Raw genomic sequence first — 26949 nt, 5'->3', positions numbered from 1 at the left:
AAGCATTTTATAAATATGTCAATTTGCTTTGATTCAATAACTAGACTTTCAATCGGGAATAAATGACAGAACAATTAAGATAAAGCTTAAACTGGTGATAAAACAACTCAAATGCGATTGATTTCATTTTATGGCTTAGCTTTAGGGTACAAGCTTGTAATACATTTCATTTTCATGGCTTTTCTGATTTCAAACAGAAGGTCTGTGACAAATAATACTAATGGCTTTACTCAATATTGATTGACTTGCTAGAAAATTCCCTGTGTATCTGGCATAATCGTATTGTAGCATGTCTTGTGCTATGTTTTATATTCTACAAAACCAGGTTATTCCCAGGATCTTATGTTTGCATGAGTATTAAATGGAAACAATTCAAAATCTCTTACTAATTTTCTCCTTTCTATATTGGATATTGGTTTATAAAAATTAATAGCACATAGCCTTGAGCAAAAAGAAGCCAAGCAAGTACTCAGGCCCTGAGTCCCGATCCCCAGGACTGGCAAAATAAATAAATGAATGAATGAATGAATGAATAAATAAATAATAGCACAGAATCACATACAGTATTATTTTAAATCTGACATTCTGGAAACTTATTGAAACTTACAGCAGATAGTATTATACTTTAATGAAATAAAATATTATTTTGAGCCCTATAGAAATAGAATTTTCCTAAGAAAACAATTGCATTGTTCAAAACAGCTTTTCTTAGGAATGCAATTTAAACATGTTTATAGAATTTTTAATGCATTTCTAAAGCTAAGTACATTAAGGAAATGGTTTTTCATTGACTCTAAAATATGGTTTATAGATCTGATGGTACACTGGCCTTTTAAAATTAAAGAACAGATTGCAACATATACTTATCCAAATATATCATGAAAGAAAAACATGTGAGTTGAGAAATAAAAAAAAACACTTTATGTTTATTCTTTGAGCAGCTAAAAGTAAAGTTTTCATTTTGCCTTAAGATGGATGTCTATAATCCCAGTACCTGTGTGAGGCAGGCAAGGAAATCATGAATCTAAGACTGTTTGAGCTATATAATAAAATTCTGATTCAAAAATGATGGACTATGGATATAAGTCATCAATAAAGCCTTCTCTAGCACCAGCGAGTGTCTGGACTTGATTCTTAGTACTGAAAAATATACAGATCAAAAAGGAAAGGAAATGTTATTTCTGAGTCTAGGAATATATAAAACTAGCCTTGTTAAGATCTGAAGCCATGTTGGAAGATAAAGATAAGCTTTGTTCCTTGTTGAGAAGTATTTTCTTATTGATATGATTAATGAGGTTAATATAGAATTAATAACTTTACTTTTGCCAGCAGATGTATGGTGAGTGACTGGAACAGGATTAAAACACAGCATCTGCCTTCCTATTTGGTGCTTTAATTCTTGGGTTGTACTCATTCCTCATTTTATTGCCCCTAGGAGCAGTTGTATGTGCTCACTCAGCTTAAGACCCAGAAGTCCTTCAGCTTCTATTTCTCTCTCCTAAGAACCTAAAGTCCTCCAGACAAGATGAGGACTTCCCATTATGCCAAACCAGCAAACCACAAACCAAGTTCATCTCTCTTCATTCAGATAGCAGCCTGATCTCTTGCGAGCTCAGTACTGGCTCTTCTGATCAGGGGTAGAAGTCTCAGTACAGCCCCACCTGTTTTCCCTGTAGGTTGACATCTTGTCATTTCTAATGTTTCTATGCCTCCAAACACCTGAGGACTGTAGTAGCACTACCCTTTTAAATCACTTAAAGATTCATTGTATCTATAAATTGATTTTCATTTATTTTACCACTTATTTCTTATAGATAGTAATTTTTCCCCGTTAAGTGAAATATTTTATTTTGAACAGTCATAACAACCAGCTAAATTCTCTGTGCTTTTATTGGAAAACAAACTAACAACCAAAATCCAACCACAAAGCCAGAAGCCTTCCCACTAACTAGACAAAAATAAACTGTAGCATTCTATTTAAATAATACAATATAGAAAAGCGGCATATAGGAATGGAAAGAACTGAAAGAGTGGATGAAACAGTAGCATGTTCAAAGAAGGAGAATTCCCAGTACTGTCTTTATCATCCCCTCCCACCAAAACAAAATGAAAAACTAACCAAGAATAAACTTTTAGACACTTCTCTGTTTCAACTTCAGGGGTATTTTGTAAGTCATTTTATAATTTCTGTGTTGACTGAGATCACTTAATCTTAAATACTATACTTAGTTCTTTGCTTTCACGGTGTTTTCTGTGTTCCTTTCCTAATGCTTTGCTTCCGACACTGGTTATAAGGTATTTGCTTCCATTGCTTTCCTTATCAATTCCTAACTGTTCTACAAGTCTTCATCTCAAAAGTTAGAATTGATCTTTATCAATCTGGTGTTTCTCCAGCCTTAATCATGGAATTAAAGGTTCTCCATGGTGATCTCAAAGAAATAAAATTTGATAGGGATTGTAAAGTACTAAATATGTGGGTATAAATATGAATTCTGAGATTTCAACTTCACAATGCATTAAATTATGTTTACTTTCATGCTTCGGTCAAAGAAATTATTTTCTTCTATTTCTGTACTCAACTTTATGTTCTTTTTAGTCTTTATGTTTGGTATTGAACCCAGGACCTTGCAAATGCTGAACAAGAACTCTACCACTAAGCTATACAGCAAGCCCCTTGTTAATTTTTTTAACATTTACTATATACAGATGAGATATATCTACTCTTGTTATGATTACATTAGAATGAAATATATATATATATACACACACATAGATACAATTTTCACCTAGAATAATTAAAATTCCACAATTTTTTTTATCTTTTTTAATGAGTTGAAATTTACAAAGTTATCCCATGAATTAAAAGTACAAAATGATGATTAATTTCTAAATACAAGGCTAAATTCCTAAGATAGTGCATTCCAAGATAAAAATTTTAAATATACTGTTAACAAGAATTACTGGAAGTATGTTCATTTGATTCTGCAATGAAATATCCAGCTATTACCTTAGCATGCATTTTAAGGATTGATAAAGGCTTTTGAGTCTTTTCTAGTTGTTTTTACTTGGACTATGCCAGTATTCTGTTTATGTACTACTGAGATGATTTGTAGAGCTTGGAATGTGACCCAGTCGTAGAGTATTTGCCTACTTGAGTTAGGTCCCTAAAACTGAAAATAGCAATCAAAAGCAATAGAAATAATCTTTATTTAAGAATCATTAAAGTATATTCAGTATTTATGTAGAAAGATGAATATCTTGTTTGGGGGAATATTGTTTTAAATTTTACCAGGGGACACACCAAAACGTAGATAAATAGATATATAGACAGATACAATGAAGTCATTGTTTCATCTCTCCATATATTTATATATCATCATTTATATGTAAATCTGTTTATATATCTGTATGTGTGTATATATGCATATATATGTAGATGTAACATATATATATATATATTACTTTTAAAGTTGATATTTCACTTTTATTTGTGTGGCATATAACATTCCCAGAACATTATTCCATAACAAAGAATAAAGAAGAAATATTAAGTTCAGAGCTATGGTTTATAAAGTCAACATTTATCTAAGTTCACAAGTATTTACATGATGAAATCATCATTTTAAGGAGTTTGTATGCTGGAGGAGGTGCCATGAAAAATTACAGAAATATGCAATATCATGGAGAGCATGGGCTCAATGCACTTCACACATATTTTTAAAACAACAGGGAAATGAGAACAGGGGAAATTTCTCTGAAAATCTGATAGCAGGATTTCCTGAGCAAGGCAATGGAACCAGTGATGCTCTAACTTGTATCCACAAATGAATCCACTGGGCTAAGTCAGCCCAGCCACTTATTTTCTCAGGGCAGCATCCTGAGACCATTTGAATTGGTCTCTCTCGGAATCTAAAAAGAGAATATGGCAGGAGACTTGCTAGAAGATCTTCCATTTGACCAATGGGAAAAATAAAAGTTGATGAGGGTCCCACTGGAGAAAAGATATATACAGATATATACAGATTGCCTGTAAACCAGACTAGAGGAATGATTCCAGAAAAGCAGAGTCATTGAAATAACAAATGTTTCAGATACTAAGAGAGAGGTATGACCAAAGAAACTAGGTTTCATCACAGTTAGATGGGTCTCATGATGACTAAAATTAGGGCCCAATAAATAAAAGGAAAAAAAAAGATAGTTTGATCTTACTTGTTCAAAACAAAATTTAAAACTTAAGACATTCTGTGGGCTGGGGATATGGCCTAGTGGCAAGAGTGCTTGCCTCGTATACATGAGGCCCTGGGTTCGATTCCCCAGCACCACATATACAGAAAATGGCCAGAAGTGGAGCTGTGGCTCAAGTGGCAGAGTGCTAGCCTTGAGCAAGAAGAAGCCAGGGACAGTGCTCAGGCACTGAGTCCAAGCCCCAGGACTGGCCAAAAAACAAACAAACAAACAAAAAACAACAAAAAAAAACAAGACATTCTGACAAATTCTTTGATGTCATTAATATTTATATTTTATGAGATACATAGTTCAATTTAACTCACTCATAATACCCATTTGACTCAGAAATAGGATTATACTATTCAGAGATAAGAAACATAAACTTACTGTATCATTCTCTATCATCAGTAGTCAGAACAGAAGTCCATCAGTCAATTCTTCCAAATCAAATTTGTTTTATACAGCCAGGGATTTTTATAAGCGTGATTAATCAATCCTGTTTCCTTTTCTTTTTTTTTTTTTTAAATCTATTAGGGCATTTTGTACCTAATTAGTCTTTCATGTAATATCTTAAAAATAATTAGAGACAAGCAATTCAAAAAAATCATTATTTTAAATGTAGTCACTTTCAATTCTCAAAGTCTGTTGCCAGCTAATGTAGTTAACATATGCTCCTGGTCAAGACTGCCTGACAGAGATCTGTGTGCTTATGTTTTATTGAAATGCCAAGAAAGTGACATAATCTAAGAAGTTCAATGAGTCCTTTTAGGATTGTGGAAAATACCTATTAAAAGGCATCCCATACATGAAAAATACAAAAAAGCTTAAGGATAAATGTTAAAAAGGAAATTTCATTTAAAAATCTATAATAATGAACATTCAGTAACCAAGATAGTTTAGTGATTACATTTTTTCTTATTAAACATTACCTCAGTAGTACAGCTCACATTAAAAAAACAAAAACAAGAGAGAGGCCTAAATTTTTGTCCATTTAAATGCTTAACACTTCTAGATCTAGCATTAGACAAGATTTGATTTCTAACATAACTTGGTTTTTAGTAATTTTTTTAAACTTTAGAATTTTCAGCTTTTTCATTAAATAGGTCTATACTTTATATTTGGGGAAATTAAAGTTTTTAATATTTGAAAAGTAGTTATAATACTAGAACCTAGGAAATACAATTATAAAGTTATTATTCCTATCTTTAATATTTGAGCCTTAATTTAAAAGTCTAGAAGTCATATACTGTAAGTGTTTCTTCTATTTGTCCAAGTTATTGTACTTAGGGATTCCCCTTCTAAATTCTCTCCATGATCAATGGTGGTGGAATTTTAGAAAAGCAGAGGAGTAAGAAGAACAGAGTGGGCAGACCAATGGAGAGAACTGATCAATACACACTGTATGTACGAATATGAGAATGGATCAAATGGAAAGATGGTGCAAACAATTGAATCAGTGACATTGACCAGGATCTGTTGTCTTCGTGAATTGATAAAATAAATTCAAACTCCTTTATATAACTAAATATTTATTATTTAAAAAACCCTAAAATCTAGAAGAGCACAGTAAAATCAAACTATCTTGTTTTTTTCCCTTTTATTTATTGGGCCCTAATTTTAGTCATCATGAGACCCAGCTAATTTTGATGAAACCTAGTTTCTTTGGTCATACAACTTCTTGAGTATCTGAAACATTTGTTATTTCAACGACTCTGCTTTTCTGGAATCATTCCTCTAGTCTGGTTTACAGGCCATCTATATATATCTGCATATATCTTTTCTCCAGTGGGCCCCTCATCAACTTTTATTTTTCCCATTGGTCAAATGGAAATAGAAAAATCAAACTATTATTCTCATTCTTTTTCTAATGTTATTGTAAAGATGATGTACAGAGGGTTTTCAGTCATTATCTAACTCATTTCCATTCCTTAGTTTTGCATTCCCCTGTCTTGGCTGTGAACCAGATAATGTATTTCCAAATGTGCACACATTTTCCCCCAAAATAATGATAAAAATAAATGTAATCATCCAAAATGATAATAGTTACAATATTTGGCCTCTGTCTTAATACTACAATAATAAAATCATCAAAGTTGTGATTTTATTAAAAATCAGCTAATTATATATAAAAGCCATCTGGATGTCAGGTTGGGGAACTAGTAGATATACATCCAATTATTTTCTTTTTTTAAAATTTTTATTATCAAACATGTACAGAGAGGTTAAAGTTTCATACGTTAGGCACTGAATACATTTCTTGTACTGTTTGTTACTTCGTCCCTCATTCCCCCCTCCTCCGTCCCCCTTCCCTTCCCCCGCCATGAATTGTTCAGTTCATTTACACCAAACAGTTTTGCAAGTATTGCTTTTGTAATTGTTTGTCTTTTTTTACCCTGTGTCAATTCATTATTAACCTTTTAGCCAAACGTGCAAACCCAAAATGTGTGTTATGCATGAAAGCAATTAATATCAAGCAATAACTAATTAAATCAATATGCAAGCTAAATCAGAAAACTACTGAAGTAATTTTGAAAGATTCCTTCTCACTTCTAGCTTAGAACCTACAATATTTACTTTATTTTTACTCTTTGGGATCATTACGGTCATGTTTCTGATTAGGCTTAGGGATAGGGTTAGGGTTAAGAAAGGCTAAGATAGTAGGTAAAACTACAGATCACTTTTAACGGTTATCAGATGATCCAGTAAGAATGAAAGAAAAGAATTTTATTTGTGTTGGTTTTACTTTAGAGAGTCATTAGGGTTAGGATTGGAATATTTTTAGTTCAGCTTATGGTTAGTCTTAAAGAAGAATAAGGTAGGGTAAAATAGAGTTTTCTACTAACATTTTGATGTAAAATACATGTGAAATTGAAAAGAAAATATACTATTTTCCTTACTTTGACTTTTCAGTATCATTAGGGTTAGGTTTTCCATTAGGTTTAGGCCAAGATTAAAGTGAGTGTTAGATAAACGGTAAGGTATTGGGCAAACCTACAATAGATTTTAACAAGGAACAGTAGATTCCCCGTCAAGATGAAAGAAAATTATCTGTGTTCCTTTTATCATTCATGGATCATTAGTGTTAGAGTTAGGGTTAATTTTCTAGTTCATGTTAGGTTTAAGGTTAGGGAAAGATAAGCTTTAGGGGTAAACTGAGTTTTCTACTACCAACTAGAAGTAAGGTGCTGTAAACAAATAGACTATTAAAATATATTCCCACAAAGAAAGAGCTGGAGAATAAATCTATTAACTATTCTCATTCCATACTTTTGAATTATGTGTTCTGTAAATATTTTGTGTAAATATATTATATTTCTTTCAACACTCTTCTCTGAAATTACTTAGCAAATAAATCTGATTAAATGCTTACCCGTGATGATGGTTTTCTTCTTAAATATTTTTTAGAATACGTATGTAGTTTGTTTTTACCTAAGATAAAAGATGAGGAAGAGAAATGGAGAGGGAACACTTAATAGTAATCATATCAAAACTTGTAAACAATTCTGTACACAGGTTAAAGAAGATTTTCTTTCCCATTTTGTAGCATAAACTCATGATATTTGTTTATGTAGGGGATGACTACATTGAAATGTACAACATGAAATTTAAATCTTGAAATTAATATCTATTAACATGTATGCTATTTATTTTACTACTGAATTAAATTAGAACATAGAACAAGCATGTGATACAGAAAAGTACTTCATTGTTCAGAAGTAACCTAAACTTCCAACAATTACTTCTGAGAATGATAAATACAGACTGTAGAAGATAAAAGCAGCTTAGTGGATTTCAAATGACTAAAGCAGAACAAGTCAGTGATGATGACAATGTCATCGGGATGGTGAAAAATAAAATGTAAGTAGTCTCAGTACAAAAAATGAAAAGATGTCTAGGATAGTTCTAGCAGATGATTACAATAGCTCAATAGCTATGTATGTATGACCTTATAAAATGATGCTAATTGAAATGAACTACAAGGTATGGAAACATGAAGATTTTTATTTGTTTGTTTGTTTTTCCTTAGTGTACTGTATGTAATCACATCTTTTTCTTTTGTTACTTTATCTCTCTCTGTCTCTCTCTCTCTTCTCTCTCTCTTTTATTTGGTTTATCCACTGTTGTCACTGGCTTGTGTGTTTTTTTAATTTCAGTATCCTTACTCTGGTAAGTTTATCTGACTTTGTAAGTTTATATGATTTTGGTATTAGGAAGGGAAATCAAAGAAATGGTAAGACAAAGGACACGGGGTAACCAATGCAACAGTGATACTTACAAGACATTATGTTGGAAACGAACTTTACAAATTTTGGGGTGGGGTGAGAGGTAATGAGAGAAAATGAAGGAGGGGGTAACGATGTTTGCCATGAGTTGTGCTCATTTCCTTACTTATGTAACTTTAACCCCTCTGTACATCACCTTTACAATTAAAAGAAAGAAAAATCATTAGTGTAATCATAATCTATGTAGAAGCAAATCATTGTGGTATGACATCAATGAAGAAAGTATGTGATAAAAAGACAAATCAATACATGACTTCCAAAAAACTTACCATCCAGCTTGCAGTAAATCCTTGCCAAATAGCAATCTATGACAGAATATTCAATACACTTACTATGCTGTTTCTACAGGCACTTTGAAGTTATAGTAGACAATGACTTGTACTCATTGAAAATTATTAACAGTGGGATAATGTGCTATTTTTGAAAGAAAGTTCTTAGAATTCCTTCCAGTTGTGTCTTGCATGGCATCCTTTGTTCTTCAGGATCCTGGAGGCCTCATTAGGAAAGCAGTGTACTAACCAGGAGAGAGCAGTGCATACCACAGCCCTGTGAGTGTGTGGTGTGTTCATGAATGGAATCGGATACAATTAAAGCAGTATTTGTGGTTCTGTGTAGACAGAATAGGAGAAACAGTTATGTTTATAGAGAGATAGTCAATCCACAAAATTTCTCCCATTGACAAGGGTGATGAAATTTGAAGGGCACTACGATAGAACTAGATAATTACATGAGATCATTAAGTGCTTCATAGTCCATCCTAGCATTGCTATAGATCTATACATGGATAGCCATCATGAACCTCCTGTAGTGCTAGCTTGTGTTAATTACTTGAAGTTTTGCTTTATTTATATTAGTATCAGAGATTGAAACCAAGGCCTTGCATGTTCTAGGCTCTACTGGAGTTACACATCCAGTCTTGAAAAACTAGTTTTATCATGCATTACTGACTGTGGTAGAGGTGAAGATTCACTGAGAAGTTATACATGAGGAAAGCATGTTCATAAACTTAATAAATTATACACTTTGATCATATTAAATACATGCCATAAAGAATATATTTCTTCATCAAATGTTAGAACTCTTCTCCATCATATCATAAGTAAGAAACTATCATTTTCACTAGTCCAGAAGTGGTGGAGAAATAATCCTATTGTAAAAACAACTCAAAAGACTGATAAAATGGAAGATAATTATTTTAATTAGGAATTTTAATTTGCTTTAATTTATTAGTTTTCTACATTAATTAGAATTTTTATTTTTAATTACTTATCTAGTTTAACAATTAATTTTTCAAAAGGGGATTCAAATAAGCATTCTAATATATTTCCTAAGCAAACTTTTTCTATGAAGTCATTTCAATTATGAAATAGATAACACTTGGTATATGGCTTTTATAGAGACATCTTTATTTTAACAGTACTCATGAAAAATGTGACTTTTCAAACTTTAATTAATATCTGCTCTGTATAGGAGGTACATCTTAGATCTACAAGGTGTTTATGATGATTGCATGAATGAATTGCTTAGTTTCTCAGTATAACCTAAGAATATATGGAGGTTTGATTGTTTTTGAGATAGTTGAAGAGAAAAGAGTTAAACCTAATACATGGAGCCCCAGTCCCATGCAAAATAGCATGAAACAACACTTGTTTTCTCTTTTACAGAAATAACTCACCCAATTGTCATTAGCTTTTAGTATAATAGTGCAGTTTTAAGCTAATATCACTGCTTCTTTAAACACAAGAATGATACATAAGACATATTTAATTTATGAAATTCTTGGAGGAATGTGTGTGGGCAAGAAGTCTTTCTGAAGGGAAATGAGAACATGAATTATTGGGACTTGTAAATTAAAATTAGTACACAATTTAACAGGGTTTTCTAAATCAAAAGAAATCATGATCAACTTTATGATACCAGAAAATCCATAGAGGTGTTCTGTCAATTTGAGGGGAATAGGATTAGGCAGCCATTTAAGGGAGACTTTCTTGACTGAAGTTATTTCCATTCTTAAAAACAAAACAAAACAAAACAAAAAAACAGAATGATCTGAGGGAGTACTTACCACAATGAATAACTACCAGTAAATATTGTATTATATCTGGTTTTCCAGGCAACACAGCTAAGGTGTACATTGAGATTCAGGATGAAAATGATCACCCCCCTGTGTTCCAGAAGAAATTCTACATTGGAGGTGTTTCTGAAGATGCCAGAATGTTTGCTTCTGTGCTCAGAGTAAAGGTATGAGAAAATAAATTAAGGGAACAAAATTAAAACTGGAACTCAGATTGCATTCTATTAACTGTGCTTATTGGTGTGACAAATATAAAAGCCTGAAACTCAGTTCTACCTGTTGCTTTTTTTCCACTGATTTTTTTTCTTTCTTTCTTTTTTCTTTTTTTTTTTTTTGCCAGTCCTGGCCCTTGGACTCAGGGCTTGAGCACTGTCCCTGGCTTTCTTTTGCTCAAGGATAGTACTCTGCCACTTGAGCTACAGGCGCCACTTCTGGACATTTTCTATATATGTGGTACTTGGGAATCGAACCCAGAGCTTCATGTATACGAAGCAAGCACTCTTGCCACTAGGCCATATTCCCAGCCCGATTTTTTTTCTTATTTATTGACAAAGTCATGTACAGGGAGGTTGCAGTTTCATAAGTTAGGCCTTGGGTACTTTTCTTGTACTGTTTGTTACCTCCTCACTCATTCCCCCCTCCCCCTCCCCCTTCCTCTCTCTCCCATGAGTCCTTCAGTTGGTTTACACCAAATGGTTTTGCAAGTATTGATTTTGGAGTCATTTGTCTTTTTATCCTTTGTCTCTTGATTTTGATAATTCACTTCCCTAGTTCTAATACCAGTATATACAGTATTCAGTGTACTCAGATAGTGATAGTGTGGGTACAACCACAAGAAGGGGATACAAGAGGATCATCAACAATAGAAGCTACGGTTTCACATGGCATGTTGAAAGTGATTACAACAGTGATATAACAGTCATTTCCGAAACATGGAGTTCATTTCACTTAGCATCATCTTATGTGTTCATAGGGGCATAGCTATTAGGCTCTTGTGATCCTCTGCTGTGACTAGCCTAAACCTGTACTTATTATTCCCTATGAGGGAGACCACAGAGTCCATGTTTCTTTAGGTCTGGCTCGCTTCACTTAGTATAATTTTTTCTAAGTCCTTCCATTTCCTTATGAAGGGGACATTGTCATTCTTTCTGATAAAGGCATAAAATTCCATTGTGCATATGTACCACATTTTCCTGATCCATTCATCTACTGAGGGGCATCTGGGTTGGTTCCATATTTTAGCTATGACAAATTGTGCTGAGATGAACACTGTTGTGCTGGAGGCTTTAGTGTGTTCTTGTTTGTGGTCTTTTAGTCCACTGCTACACTACATTATCTATACCACCCTGAGCCCGTCCGATCTCATCTACATGAGTTTAATTATCCAATCTAAGCATAAGCACAATTATTTTTATGAGGTGAGCTACTAATCAAGTTTTTGGTCCTTTGTTTAAAAATGGGAACAATTTATTTATGATTTTCTGCATTGAATAATATATTGAGGAACCTATTTTCCTGTGGGCTTTTTTTTTGTCTTTGATTCACAATAATTCCAGTGAAATTTGAGTCAGAAAAAGTTTCTTTGGTAATATATTAGAATACTTACTTAGATGTTTGAAAATATAATAACCACTTTTTTATCTGCTTTTGAAGTTGTGTGTAAGCATTAAACTATTTGTGAGATATCTTTTTTTATTTTTCACTTTATTTTTACTTTTTGCTAATCTATAAGCGTGAAGTTAGGACTTAAGAATCACTTGCCTTACATGATTGCCTGGCTTACTACCACTTGAACCATGCTTCCAGCCCAAATTGGCTGGTTATTTTGGGAATTGAGTTTTACAGAATTTCTACCTCAGATAGCTTTGAAAAGTGATCTTTCAGAATTCAGCATCCTGAGTTACTGGAATTGTAGAAGTGAGCCACTCATGCCATGATGAGAGACCACTTTTTGTGCTAATAAAAAAATGTCTACTTATCATTAAATGTGTCATGATGGAGGCATTCTAGTATTTGGTGATAGAATGTAATTATCATAGAGGCAAGTGTAAAATAATCAATTTTTAGTAAAATTACTGTAATAACTATTATTTTTATATAATATTTTGAGTCAAATTGTTGATTAAACATTAATAGCTTTAGCACTGAAAGACAATTTTTTAAATCTTTCCTATTTCAATAAATTTGGCTCTTATACATAAAATTTAAAAATATATAGAAACTAAAAATGTCCAATTTTCTTTAATATACTCAAATATAGTTTACAGTATTTTAAAAGACTAGCAGTACAAATGATTGCAATGGTTTCATTGTCTGAGGTATATTTGCAAACCTTGCACTTCAATAGGGGAAGAATTTAGAGGCTAGCACGTTGAGATTGTTCAGTACAGAACTATTTTTCTGAAAGTATTCTAATAATCATTTCAATACACAAACATAAATTTATACCACTTGACAAATGTAGATTTTGATGGTTCTGGATTTGCAAGTGAAAACTTTTGGTCTTTTAACTATTATCAGGAGATTCATCCCTAGAGTTTTTTCTTTTGTTTGTTTTTACATTTTTATTAATATATCCTAGCTGTATGAAAATGTTTTGTTTTCAAATTTCCTAGTGTACTATATTCAGGGCAAATTGGCCTTGTCTATTACCCCCCCCCCTTTTTAAAACAATTTTTCCCATATATGTGTGTAAAGTACAAATACTAATAATGATACAGAAAAAAGAAACACATGTTATTATTATGAGTGTAAATTATTACATACACTATGGAATAATTGTGGATACTCCTAAAAATTAAAATATTGCTGTTATATGATTCAGCAATAGAACTCCTGAATATATACCTATATATATATTTATAACTCTATCTATCTATCTATCTATCTATCTATCTATCTATCTACCTACCTACCTACCTATGAAAGAATCCAAGTAATTATGCCTGAGGTTCCTGTACATCTGTGTTCATAACAGCAGCGCTTGCAATAAATAAGATACAAAATCAGTCTAGGTGTTCAATCTCTGATGAATGGAGAATGATAATGAGGCAGACATACACATATGTGTGTGTTTGCATAATTACATATGTTTGAATTGGGTGTTTCTACCATATACTTACTTGTATGTATTCATTGTTTGTGGAAAAGTAATTCCATTCTAGGAGACATGACTTAGAATTTCGAACGAAAGCTTATGTGAGGAGGCTATAAGAAGTAAAATGTGTCAAAACAAAAGGAATCAAATGTAGTACATATTTGTGGAACAGAGAGACAAAGATTTGACTGATGCAAACATAATTCTCAGTGGACATAGTTTTCAATTGTTTCATTTACCCCAGGAGTGTGGAATCATTTTCTTCTCCACTCCCGTCCCCTTCTTCTCCTCATACTCTTCTTCTTCCTATTCCACACCCTCCTCCTCTCTTTCCTCCTCCTCCTCCTCCCCCTTCTCCTCCTCCTCCCCCTCCTCCTCCTCCCCCTCCCCCTCCTCCTCCTCCCCATCCTCCTCCTCCTCCTCCCCTTCCTCCTCCCCCTCCTCCTCCCCCTCCTCCCCCCTCCTCCTCCTCCTCCCCCCCTCCCCCACCCCGTCCCCCTCCCCGTCCCCCTCCCTCTCCTCCTCCTCCTCCTCCTGCTCCATCTTTCTCCTCAGAATTTACCAGACTGTAATTGCTTAACTGTGGAATCAGTGTTAAGCCATTCTTAGCATTTCCTATTTAAACCATCAAAAAAAGCATTGAAAACAGTACTGATTCAGGGATGACTACTCTGTAACAATTAAAAGACAGCTGGTTTTTAAAATGTGGAAGTTGAGGGCTGGGGATATGACCTAGTGGCAAGAGAGTTTGTCTCATATACATGAGGCCCTGGGTTCAATTCCCCAGCACCACATATACAGAAAATGGCCAGAAGTGGCGCTGTGGCTCAAGTGGCAGAGTGCTAGCCTTGAGCAAAAAGAAGCCAGGGACAGTGCTCAGGCCCTGAGTCCAAGGCCCAGGACTGGCCAAAAAAAAAAAAAAAAAAAAGAAAATGTGGAAGTTGACAGGATTGTAAAATATTTTTACACCATTTAGTCTAGAATAGTAATGTCAGATTATATTGAGCATGAATGAAAGGTGATTTCTGTAATTTAGTATAAAGGCCAGAATGTTAAAAGTTAAAAAATTTAAATGTTGCATAGTCTAGGAATGACAAAGCAAAAGAGACTTTTATATATCAATGAAAAATGTAGAAAATTAGTAATTTAGAATGCAGTCTGGATTTAGGGCACTACTTAATGTGGGAAACAAAATATAACACGGTAAGAGTGTTGAGATTTGTTATCTAATATAACTGATAAGAAAACATTATTTATTTATTTATTTATTTATTTATTGTCAAAGTGATACACAGAAGGATTAGAGTTTCATATGTAAAGTTGTCAGTACATTTCTAATCAAACTTGTTACCTCCTCCTTCATTTTTTCCCACCTTCCCCCTCCCCAATTCCCTCACCACCTCAGTTGTACAGTTGGATTACAACATTTTGCCTTATAAGTATTGCTGTTGCATTGGTTCACCTTTTACCATTTGTCTCTCCATTTTGATATTCCCTTCCATTTCCTAATTGTGATAAAGGTATATACAGTACCCAGGGTACCAAAATCAGTTACAGTGGCATCAGGGGTAAAATCAGGGGAAGAAATACATAAGAAAGCAGCATAATTTCACATGGTATGCTGAACCTAGCAACAACGATAAACCACTTATTTCCATAACTTGGAGTTCATTTTGCTTAGCATCATCTTATGTGTTCATATTTACATAGTTATTGAGTCATTGTGATCTTCTGCTAGGACTATCCTAGATATGTGCTAATTATTACTAATGAAGCAAATCTTTCTTTGGAACGGCTGACTTCACTTAGTATGTTTTTTTTCTGTCTTTCCATTTCCTTACAAACGGGGCAATGCCATTCTTTCTGATAGAAGCATACAATGCCATTGCACATATTTACCACATTTTCTTGATCCATTCTTCTATTGAGGGGCATCTGGTTTGGTTCCATATTTTAGTGATAGCACATTGTGCTGTGATGAAAATAGCTGTTCTGGTAGCATTCGTGTGGTCTTGCTTGCAGTCCTTTGAGTAAAGAGACAAAAGCAGGGTTGCTAGGTCATAGGGGAGCTTTATGTTTAGGCTTTGGAGGAACCTCCACATTGCTTTCCAGAGTGGTTGAATAATTTGCACTCCTATAAACAATGTAGTAGTGTTCTCTTTTGGCCAAATCCCTACCAGCATCTGTTGTTTTCTTGATAATGGACATTCTTACTGGGGTGAGGTGGAATCCCAATATAGTTTTGATTTGCTTTTATGGCCAGTGATGTTGACTACTTCTTCATGTTCCTTTTGGGTATTCTCATCTCCTCTTCAGAGAGGATTTTTTTGGGGGGTTGGACTTAAGTTTTTGAGTCTACATATATTTTAGATCTGAGGTCCTTGTCTGTTGCATGGACAGTGAAGATCTTCTACCAGTCTGAGGGCTTTCTATTCACATTACTATCTATGTCCTTTGCTGTGCAGAAGCTCTGCAGTTTGATGCAATCCCTTTGGTCCAATCTTTCTCTGATTTCTTGTGTTTCTGGGCCTTTATTAATAAAGTTTTGACCTGTGTCAAGGAACTCAAGTGTTTCTCCTTTGCCTTCCTGCAATGTTTTCAGGATATCTGCTTTTACTTTGAGGTATTTGGTCCATTTGGAATTGATTCTGGTGCAGGGTGATATATACGGATCTAGCTTTAGTTTGTTACAGGTGTTTATCAAATTTTGCCAGCACCATTTGTTGAAGAGATTGCCTTTTTTCCATCGTTTTTTTTAGCTCCTTTATGGAAGATTAAGTAGCCATGGTCTGTTGGTTCATCTCTGGGTTTTCAGTTCTATCCTCTCGGTTCTCAGGTCTATTTTTGTGCCAGTACCAAGCTGATTTTAATACTATAGATTTGTAATGGAGTTTGAAGTTTGGTATTGGTATTACTCCAATACTGTTCTTCCTGCTTAGGATTGTTTTTGCTATTTGGGGTCGTTTATTGTTCCATATGAATTTTTGGATTGCTTCCACAATTTCATTATAGAATGGTGTTGGGATATTGATGGGTATTGCATTGAATTTGTAGTTAGCAAATGGCAGTATTGCCATTTTCATGATGTTGATCCCCCCAACCAGGAGCATGGGAGGTTTTTCCATTTCCTCAGTTCTCTAAATTCACTTTTCCGTTGTTGTTTTTTTTTAAGTTTTCAGCATAGAGGTCTTGCACTTCTTTGGTTAAGGTTATTTCGAAGGTTTTTTGTTTTGTTTTCTTTTGAGGCCATTGCAAAGGAGTTGCTTTCCTGATTTCAGCCTTAATCTGCATTGTTGGTATACAGACTAGCCATTGACTGCTTTCAAACATCTATTATGCTAAATGCCTTTTATATATTCTATTTTAAGAAAATATGCACTATATTTCTACTGCATCATGAAAGAAGAAGCCCAATGGCTATTTGCTATCTCTCATTCCAATAAAAGCCAAAAATAGAAATAAAAAGTGGTACAATTAAATCTGTATTGATAAATACCTACTGTAGGCTCAGTTCAAGTATGTAATATGCACAGTAGAAATAATGTGGAATTTAAATAGAGGTACATTTTACATTATCACCGAAATAACTACAATAAAATAGTTTTGTCCTCTCCACCCTTATGTTGTCTATGTATTCCAGACAATCTTAGCTGACTCTCTATGCCTCCTAATATTTAAAAGAAATCTGGTTTGATTCCTGTGTCTCATATCAATGGGGATCATGTGATTTAAGGAAGGTAAAATATCCTAATGACACTTACTAATGTGTGCTAATTCTGTATTGCCCTCTCATCTTTGGGAAGCATGAGTTGGGTCATGGAAATTTAACTTTTTTTCTCTTTTTTTTTTTTTTAGCAATTACCTAGCAATTATAGTAGTTTTCTGATGAATTTGCAAGAAAAATAAATTGCATTGTAAAGTGAAATGTAGAATGACAGCTTGGTTGCATAATTTGAGTCTTCATGTTGTGCTGGAATAATTCTTGTGTTGTGTTAAAAGGTCACAAAACAAAAGAACTAATCTGGAAAGATAGATATCAATAATGGTTTAATGCTGATGTATTTGGCACAATTGGTTCCATCAAATCAATTTCCATTGGTGATAATCAGTCATTTAAATTACAATAGGGACATAAAAATGTTATGCTATTTTTTATCCTCAGTTTGTTATCCAAATTTGGCAATAAATTATCATAGTAGTAGAATGATTAAAAAAATAACTGAAGCAGAATTGTGTTCATAGCAATATTGTTCATAGCTAAAACTTAGAAACAGCCATATGTCCATCAAAGAATGGATAAATAAGCAAAATGTGATCTACACAGATGTGACTCTATTCAATCTTAAAAAGAAACAATTCTTACATGTGCTATGCCAAGAATAAGCTCTGAAAACATTGTGATATCTGAATTAACCAGGAATCAAGCAAAAGAAAAATGTAGGACTGTGCTTATAGGAAGTTCCTAGAGTTGTCAAGTTCATAGAAACAAAATAGACAGTGATTTCCAGGTGCTGTAGGGCCATGAGAGATAAAGCAGCAATCACCAGCTTCATTTCTCTGGGGTTACAATCTGGGGAGATGGAAAAGTTCCATATATGAATACCAAGCAATGATATTTGAATATAGTGAATGACCCAATGACTTTAAGCTGTCTGCTTAAAAGAAGTAACCATTGTACATTATGTATATTTGACCACAGTAAGAAAAAAATAATCCCATAAGAAGGATTTGAGATAGTATTAGAATTGTCCTTTTTTAAACTATAATTCATTATAAGTACTAATCCCCTTTCCCTTGGTGTGAATATGCAGGATGTATTCAGATGAAGAGGTGAACATTGATACTTTATGTGCATTTGTATTTGTGTGTTTTTTTTTTTTGATCGCACAACTGTGTTTTAAACATTTCATTCATTGAGCAGAAGCAATGGTTCTTACAGTGTGACAACATATATGGTCCCCTCCCAGTCTGCAAACACCACACATCAAATATAACAGGATTTGGTGTTGAAAAGAAAAAAAAATAGACAACACTTTGAGAGTTTGGGACCCACTCCTCCCTGAGGCAGGCTGCTATCTGGAATGTGTTGCTTTAAGGAAAAATGTCCTATAATTTGGGTTTTGTCAAGAAAACAGCCTAGCATAACAGACTAAATTAATGAAATGAATGAAGAGAAATCATAAGTATCTGAGAGCTCTCACTCATAGTTTTCTTTCTGATTTCTGGTCAAACACTGGTAAAATTAATGGTTTCTAAGCACTAAAGTTTCTTCAACTGAAAGCAAACTGGTAAATATTTGATATCAAATAATAATTTTAGATGAGGAATACAACAATGACTGCAGAATGCTATTTTTCTCTTTATTCCTTTGAATATTCTTCCTTTATTTTTTACCCTGTTTCTCTAGTTTCTTATATCGTATCTTGAAGTATTTTGCCTAAAAATAATATTGGAAATTTGGGGGCAAGATGAATCGGCAGAGGGCTTCTGCAGTCTGTTCTGTTACTACACTGTGTTCTTTCATATTCCTGTTTTTAAGAATATAATATATTGTTATTAATTGTAGTTATGTTCTATAATAGGTATATGGAAATTATTCCTCTCTGTTTATTAAATACCTAAATCTATGTGTTCTAAGTTTATATCTTTTTGCATCTAAAATTAAGGACAATGAAAAATAGTGACCAATTTTCATATATAATATTTTCCTTATTGACTTGAACAAATAAAACATGTCTATTATGCTTATATTAGCTTTTAATATAAATGAAAATCAACCCCATTTTGTGGGCATATATTTTGTACATAATAAAAGCAATTTGTCATATATGCCACACCCTTTCTCTCTGTTCACTCTGTCTACACAAATTATTTTTTTAGTTGTGTACAGAGACAAAAAATCATCATTCACCTTTTTGAAAATTAATTTTTGGCTTGTTGATATGAATGAAGTTTACTAAAACATTGCCTTAACTTTCATACTTTAATATAGGAATAGGTCAACATCTCCCAGACTATACCTAAAAATGAAGAAAGTTTAAATATGATAAAGTTGATGAAAATTAACTCTTAAAATTAGGAATTTCCCTTTAGAAATGCAATTTGGGAAGATTTTATGAATCTCCAATGATTGGTCATGATACATGAAGAAAAACTTGTTCACTCGGTGAATATTCAAATAATTATTCTATGTCAGACATGTTGGTGGATCATGTAATTCAGACAGACAGAAATCTGATCATTAATCAAGATACATTGTACTCATTGACTGTTTTGTTAAATGAAAACACCATTGTACAACTCCTGAGATAATAAAAAATATAAAAACATGACTATCTCCCAGACCAATGTGCAACCATCCATAATATGGGTGAGGATATTCCTTTGTCGTTGTTGTTGTCATTATTGTCTAACAATGTTTGCTGCAGGGGACTTTATAGCATACGGAGAATATGGATTGTAGAATATCCTATAATATGTCTTAAGAACAGTCTCCATCACCTCCTAGAAACCTGTCAGAGACACTGACACATGATTCACCCTTTGAAAATTGAAGATTTCTGAATCTGAGGAATACTTTACAAAATATACTTCTAAAATAAAAAGTAAAAAATTAAAAAATAAGAAGTAGACGAACAGAAAATTCATTCAACTGAAATGTCTTGTAGTTTCTTCAACCTTCGTTTAACTTTGTGTTGTACTAACCTGATACAAGAGATTTATAACACAAAATATGCAAAAATTAGAAAAACTAGCCTGGAAAAAAATTGAATTCATACTTCTCAAATGCTTCTTAATTTGTAGTATAAATATATGCAATGTGGAAAATTAAGAATGAGAGTTCCATAAATGTATTAGGAAGAAAATTTAGCTCCAAATAAGTATTTTTTAAATGGATGAAACTCCCTAGTAGTTCTAATTAATTTACCATAATGAAAAGCAGCAGGCCTGGAGTGAGATTTCATACATTAAGGGAATATAATTTCCATTCATTAATTCCTAAGTTACTGTACCTCAGAAAATTGCAGAGACTTTGCAAACATTTTCCAAAATGAGCAGAGAAATTCCTGGGTTCATAAAAGGTCATCCTAAAGACAAGGGTAATATAATCTAAATAAGAAATCCCTACCAAGTACATACTGAAACTTTTGTGGTAACTATGCTACTTCTGACAAGCATATTTCTCTCTTAATAGTATTTCATTTAATCCCAGTATTTTTACCCTAAATAGCCATGGCATCTTAGAAGCCCACTCATATAAAAAATTCAAAATTTTAAATGACTAATGATCATTTTAAATATGTCATTATTTTGTAAATCTTTGATCCCCATGATACACTCTAACATGACATGAAAGGATTTTTTTTCAGTAGAGTAACGTATATTCATAAAACTGTTAATGGCCTAAATGCATATAAGCAGCTCATATGAACCCGCCAGTGTCACCAGTTATTGATTAAAAGTGGATCCAGGGATAGGAATATGGCCTAGTGGAAAGAGTGCTTGACTCGTATACATGAAGCCCTAGGTTCAATTCCCCAGCACCACATATATAGAAAACGGCCAGAAGTTACACTGTGGCTCAAGTGGCAGAGTGCTACCCTTGACCAAAAAGAAGCCAGGGACAGTGCTCTGGCCCTGAGTTCAAGGCCTAGGACTGGCAAAAAAAAATGTGGATCCAAAATACATGATGCCTACACACAATGGAATTGTACAGATATTAGAAGAAATAAAATTGTTTCATTTGCAAGGAAATGGATGGAACTAGAACAAATCACATTAACTGGCATAAGCTAAGCTCGGAGAGAAAAACAGCCCATCCTCTCTCTGATATGTGGAAAAACATGACAAATACACTGGTTATGATAAATTACATGATTCTAGACACACAGTGACTGTAAAAGAGTATACTCTTAGGAGAGAAACACAAAGGCACAATGCCTATGTGCCTCTTTATATTTATAATATATATGTATATGTTACATATATCAAAATGAACTAAGATATAGAAACAAGATATGTCTCTTTTTATTTATTTTTATTCATTAATTCAGTTATTGTTAAAATGAAGTCCAGAGGGGTTACAGATTCATGTGTATGGCAGTGAGTATATTTGTTATCAAACTGGTTACCTCCACCCTCGTTTTTCTCCCATCTGCCCCCTCCCCAATTCCATCCACACTCTGAGTTGTACAATTGGTTTACAGGATATAATTTTATAAGTATCACTGCTGCGTTGGTTTACCTTTGATCCTTTGTCTCTCCTTTTTGATGTTCCCCTGGCCTTCCCTAGTTCCAATAAATGTAAACTATGTCTTTAAAAAATGTGGGTTTTCTTTTGATGATTCTGTTTTCTTTTCTTTATCTATGGTGTACTTATGTGTATATCTTTGGGAGGGGGGAAGGATTAGAACTTGTAGGGAAAAGTGTGAAAAAATGCAGTAATGAAGCCCATTGGACATTGATGAAAGTGAACTTTGCAACTCAACTTGAAAGTAGACATGGGAGGGAGGAACTGGGAGAGAGTGAGGGAACAGAAGATACTGTATGGAAGGAAATCTACAACTGACACATGCAATCCCTCTGTACAAGACCTTTATAATATCAATAAATTAATTTTATTTATATTTTTATTGATAGGCAATTTTATTCCTTCAACAAACCTTCAAAATTATTTTATATGCAAGACCCTAAAGGTGGAGACTTATGAGATGCATAATTCAATCAGAGTATGGTCTTTCTGACTAATACATATATGTATATGTATAATATATATACACAGTATATAATATATACATAATATATATATATATAACTACACCAGTTACACAGTTATGTATCATTTAAATAAATATGGTTATTTGTATTAGAACCTGTATTTTACAGATGTGTAAGGATTCACAGCCAGCCTATTCAGCATGGCCTATTTCCCTCATTTTACCTGGAGCCTTGTTTACCACATGCATACAATTAATCATTGACAAAAATAAGCTCCCATCTCCCTATTCTGAATACTGATATCTGAATCACCATAATATTCTCCTACAGATATTTAAGACAAATAGTTTTGATAAATAGACATAGATCTACATTAAAAAATGTGAACCAAAATAAAGAAAATGGGTAATACTTATAATTATCTGTCAGAGTAAAATATAAATGCATAAAATTCATAAAAATGTCAATACATAAAACATAGTGGTAGCACTCCCTAGAGAATTAGAAAGGCCTTTAGACAGTCATCATTTAAACTAAATTCTGCTTGCATTATTCAATGCTGTGCATACTTTCTATGTATGTCTATTTATGCCATATTGATATTCCAGGAGAGAACACCATATGTTTAGGGGACAGAAGACTGCTGGATTCAGGGACAAGGTACCTTGGGTTAAAAGAACTTGAATTGTGAATTAATTAGGTGGTTAATATAATCATGAAAAATGTGGGCTTCAGGTAAAACATAAATAGAGTAAATGCAAGGCAAGAAGTTGGAATACCAAACTGACAATCACTCATGGGCTTTTTTAGCATTTGTTTCCTGGCAATTGAGAAGTATTACTATTTATATGATATTGCCAGAGTGAAACATGAGACATGAGGAAATCCTGGAAATGGGCACTGTAAGCCAGGAATGCAATAACAGAACTGAGAAATCTTCCAGTTTGAATGCAGGGTGTTTTCTAAAAGACTAGAAATAGGGAGATAAGGGTAAAATTAAACAGATGACCAGAATATTGAGGTTTATAATTCAATTCAGTCAGGCCAGAGATGGTTATAAATACAGATAAGTGACCACTTATGGTATAATGAGGATAAATCTGTAAGTAAGCACATGGATGGTATGCAAGCAATGACAAATCAATTAATTGGAGTATAATAGATGCTATAAAAAGATCAATATCATGATTCTTTAGAAAGGCTAAGTCAAAACTCCAAAAATGGAACTGGGAACGTGGCTTAGTGGTAGAGTACTTGCCTAGCATACACATAGCCCTTGGTTTGATTCCTTAGCACCACATAAAGAGCAAAGACCAAAGTGGCACTATGGCTCAAGAGGTAGAGTGTTAGCCTTGAGCACACACACACAAAAAAAAAAAACAAAAAAACAAAAGGCAGGAACAATGCTCAGGCCTTGAATTCAAGCCCCAGGATTGTTTAAAAAAAAAAAAAAAAGCAAAAGCAAAAAACAAGCAAAAGGGAAGAGGGGTAGATGAATGAAGGAGAAAAGGCAAGGGATGCAGTCAAGACCTTATTGTATATACTAAAATAAAAATATAAAAGTGAGGGAAGTGGTAGGTTGGGAGGAATGGGTAAGAATGTTGAAAATAGTGACATTGATCAAGATGCTCTGTATTCAAGAATTGCTTTATTGAGTGACACTCCTTTGTTCAACTACTTAAATTTAATAAAAACATATTTTTGAAAAGAGAAGCATTACATTTATATTTAGGATACTGTATTGTTTACCTCAGTATGTAGATAAGGGTTGAGAAATTCAAATAATTCAAAAACATATTTTTGTCATTCCTAGAATTTTAGTTATATTTTATGACTTGGTTGTGGCAGATAAATCAATGCAAAACTTTTTAGTCAGCAACAGATTTATGTATTTCTTTGATTAGCAGCAAAGTTTAATGAAGATATTTAAAATATAAAAATAAAAGAATGACCTGAGGGAGAGCCAAAAAGGAAGCTCAATTTGGCTTGATTATTAGAACATACTGCAAATAAGAAACAACCAGGAAGTGAGAAATAATGCTTTTGAGTTGCTTTGAATGTATATGGTTATATAACTGAGGAATTATTTCAAGTGATGCAACAATCCTAATGGTGATCATAAGTTTGAAGCCAACCTGAACAATATAACAAGTTCCACAATAACAAGACACACACACTCTCTCTCTCTCTCACACACACACACAATACACATATATTCATATACATATATATTTACACACATTGTGAAATACAGTTATGTTTTGTAATAATGATATTCTGAGATATAAAAATCACCATTTGAACAAGTTTCATTTCTCAAATACAACTTTGTGTCTTTTAATTGATATTTCCATGCATTATATTTTATCTCCTTTCATATGAATGTGAAGTTAGAACACATGATTTCATAGTTTATATGAAAGCAGTTTGGAGGCTACAGTTCTTACACTAGCAATAATGAGGATGAAACGTATTTTATGACATAATATTTACTGTAGTATTAGTATGACATAATTATATTTTACAACAAAAGAAAAATAAAACCCAAGAGTGCATACATTGTTATGTAAATAAACTCGTGTAATTTGTACTCTGCTTCCTTTCATAACACATTCAATTGTAGAACACACTTTGTGTTTTCTTTAGGCTTACCTGTTTGCTTGTAAAATAAATGCTGTACTTGGATTTTTTTTCCTTTTTTTTTTTTTTTTTGGCCAGTTATGGGGGTTGAACTCTGGGCCTTGGCTCTGTCCTTGAGCTTCTTTGGCTCAAGTGCTCTGCCACTTGAGCCAAAGCACCATTTCTGACTTTTTCAGAGTAATTTATTGGAGATCAGAGTCTCATGGCTTTTCCTGCCTGCGCTGGCTTCAAATCATGATGCTCATATCTCATCCTCCTGAGTAGCTAGGATGATAGGTGTTAGCCACTGGCATCTGGTTTCTATTGGGATCTTTTTGCACAACTCTTTAATAGTAGACATATGCCAAAATAAACCCATAGATATCCTTGGAAGGGTCTTTTAAGTTTATAACGTGATAGACATCCTCCCTTCTTGTTCATTATACTATTATATTATTGTTCCTATACTGAGTTATAGTTCACTTTTTGGAATACCTTATTCATATTTTATGATGTTAATGGTAAGAGCTTTAAAGTGAAGGATTCTTCATGGTTTCTGAAAATAAGACTGAAGGTAAAGTAGTTCTAAGAAATCAGAACTCTTTCTTGTTTCTTCCAAACACAGCATGACATATTGATGTTAGTAGGAGAGTGAAGGCCTGAATATTTTTTGCCATTACACTCTAAAACACTCCCTATCTGTAGGAAAGTGAGCTTTCAGTGCTGTTAGATGTTAAAATTCATCTAATTGGGAAGCTAAAGTTAGTGTTATTGGACTTTAATGGGCTTGGAACTTTTTGGACATCACTAATTATTCCACTAATATTTCTGCATCCTTAGTATTCATTTAGGCCACAGAGGGGAACAGTTACTTAGGCTGTTAGAAAATTAATGGTCTCACCTACTCCCCTGTATGATAGAAGCAATTATTTGATGATTTTCTCTTAATGTTCGGCACCTGTGTGTATTAAAAATTCCAGAAGAGATCTTAGAAATGGGTAAGTGGTTGCCTGTATTCATTTGAAAACAAAATTACAGCAAGTATAATTATGCTATCCATTTTTTGCTTTATTCTATTTAAATAACTCTCACTATAACTTTCCTGATTTTTTTTTCACTGAAGGAAATTCCTCAGGATCAGTATTCAAATCTTCCAGGGTCACCTCTCTCACATCATTGACTGTGTCATCAACCTGGCATAAATGTTTTGTTACAAAGAAGCTTATAAAATAAGTCAGAATGGTATTCATTCTTTAAGAAGCTTGATTTATTTAGAGTTTGTCAAATGACTCAGCTTTAATTTTTAAGGAATAATTTAGCCAAGACTATTAGATACACCCCTACTATTATTGAATAAATGATTGGGGACTACTGGTTTTTAAATATATTTGCTTTCACTTGAATATCTCCATGAATTTTTCCAAAATTTAAGAAGACAACGCTAACTCTATTTACAAGTTAATTTGTTTCAGATGATGCCTGTGTTTATTCATTTTTAAGTTCAATGATGTTGTTTTATAGAAATGGTATCTTTGCAAACTGGTTATTAGCAGTCCCATTAAATGTATTAGTCCTACTCATAATATTTTTAGACTTTTATAAATATCATTTATGTGATTTTCTCCTTGAATATGGCACAAATATAAAAGCTATGCCAATGCAGATCAATTCTGGATTTAAACATGCATGATTTATCACTATGTCCCAATCATTTTCTGATTCTCAATATCATGTCTAATTTTGTTTTTAAGTCTTCATTGTTGTGAATCAGTGAAATATTCTGAATAACTTTTGGTACTAGTTTCCTAATGAGATTCAAGACCAAGGCATTGAGTGTCAAAAGATTAAGTATCTTCTGAGGGTTTGTATCCTTCATTCTCACGTGGCATAAGGTAGTAAGTAACTTTCTGGGATTAACTATATTAATGCAG

General features: G+C 33.3%; 1 protein-coding gene across 15 annotated transcripts in view; it reads left to right on the top strand.

Annotated features, from left to right (window-relative positions):
* The window catches only part of Pcdh15 (protocadherin related 15), a 443526-nt gene that overhangs the window by 366822 nt on the left and 49755 nt on the right, over positions 1 to 26949 (top strand). For all 15 annotated transcript variants that reach the window (XM_048338795.1, XM_048338794.1, XM_048338792.1 and 12 more), the window contains one exon: positions 10624 to 10751. In XM_048338795.1, the coding sequence (XP_048194752.1) occupies positions 10624 to 10751 (128 nt within the window). The remainder of the gene's footprint in view (positions 1 to 10623; positions 10752 to 26949) is intronic.

Source organism: Perognathus longimembris, chromosome 2 (assembly GCF_023159225.1).
Source record: "Perognathus longimembris pacificus isolate PPM17 chromosome 2, ASM2315922v1, whole genome shotgun sequence".
Classification (NCBI taxonomy): Eukaryota; Metazoa; Chordata; class Mammalia; order Rodentia; family Heteromyidae; genus Perognathus; species Perognathus longimembris.
This window is presented reverse-complemented; position numbering and strand designations above follow the sequence as displayed.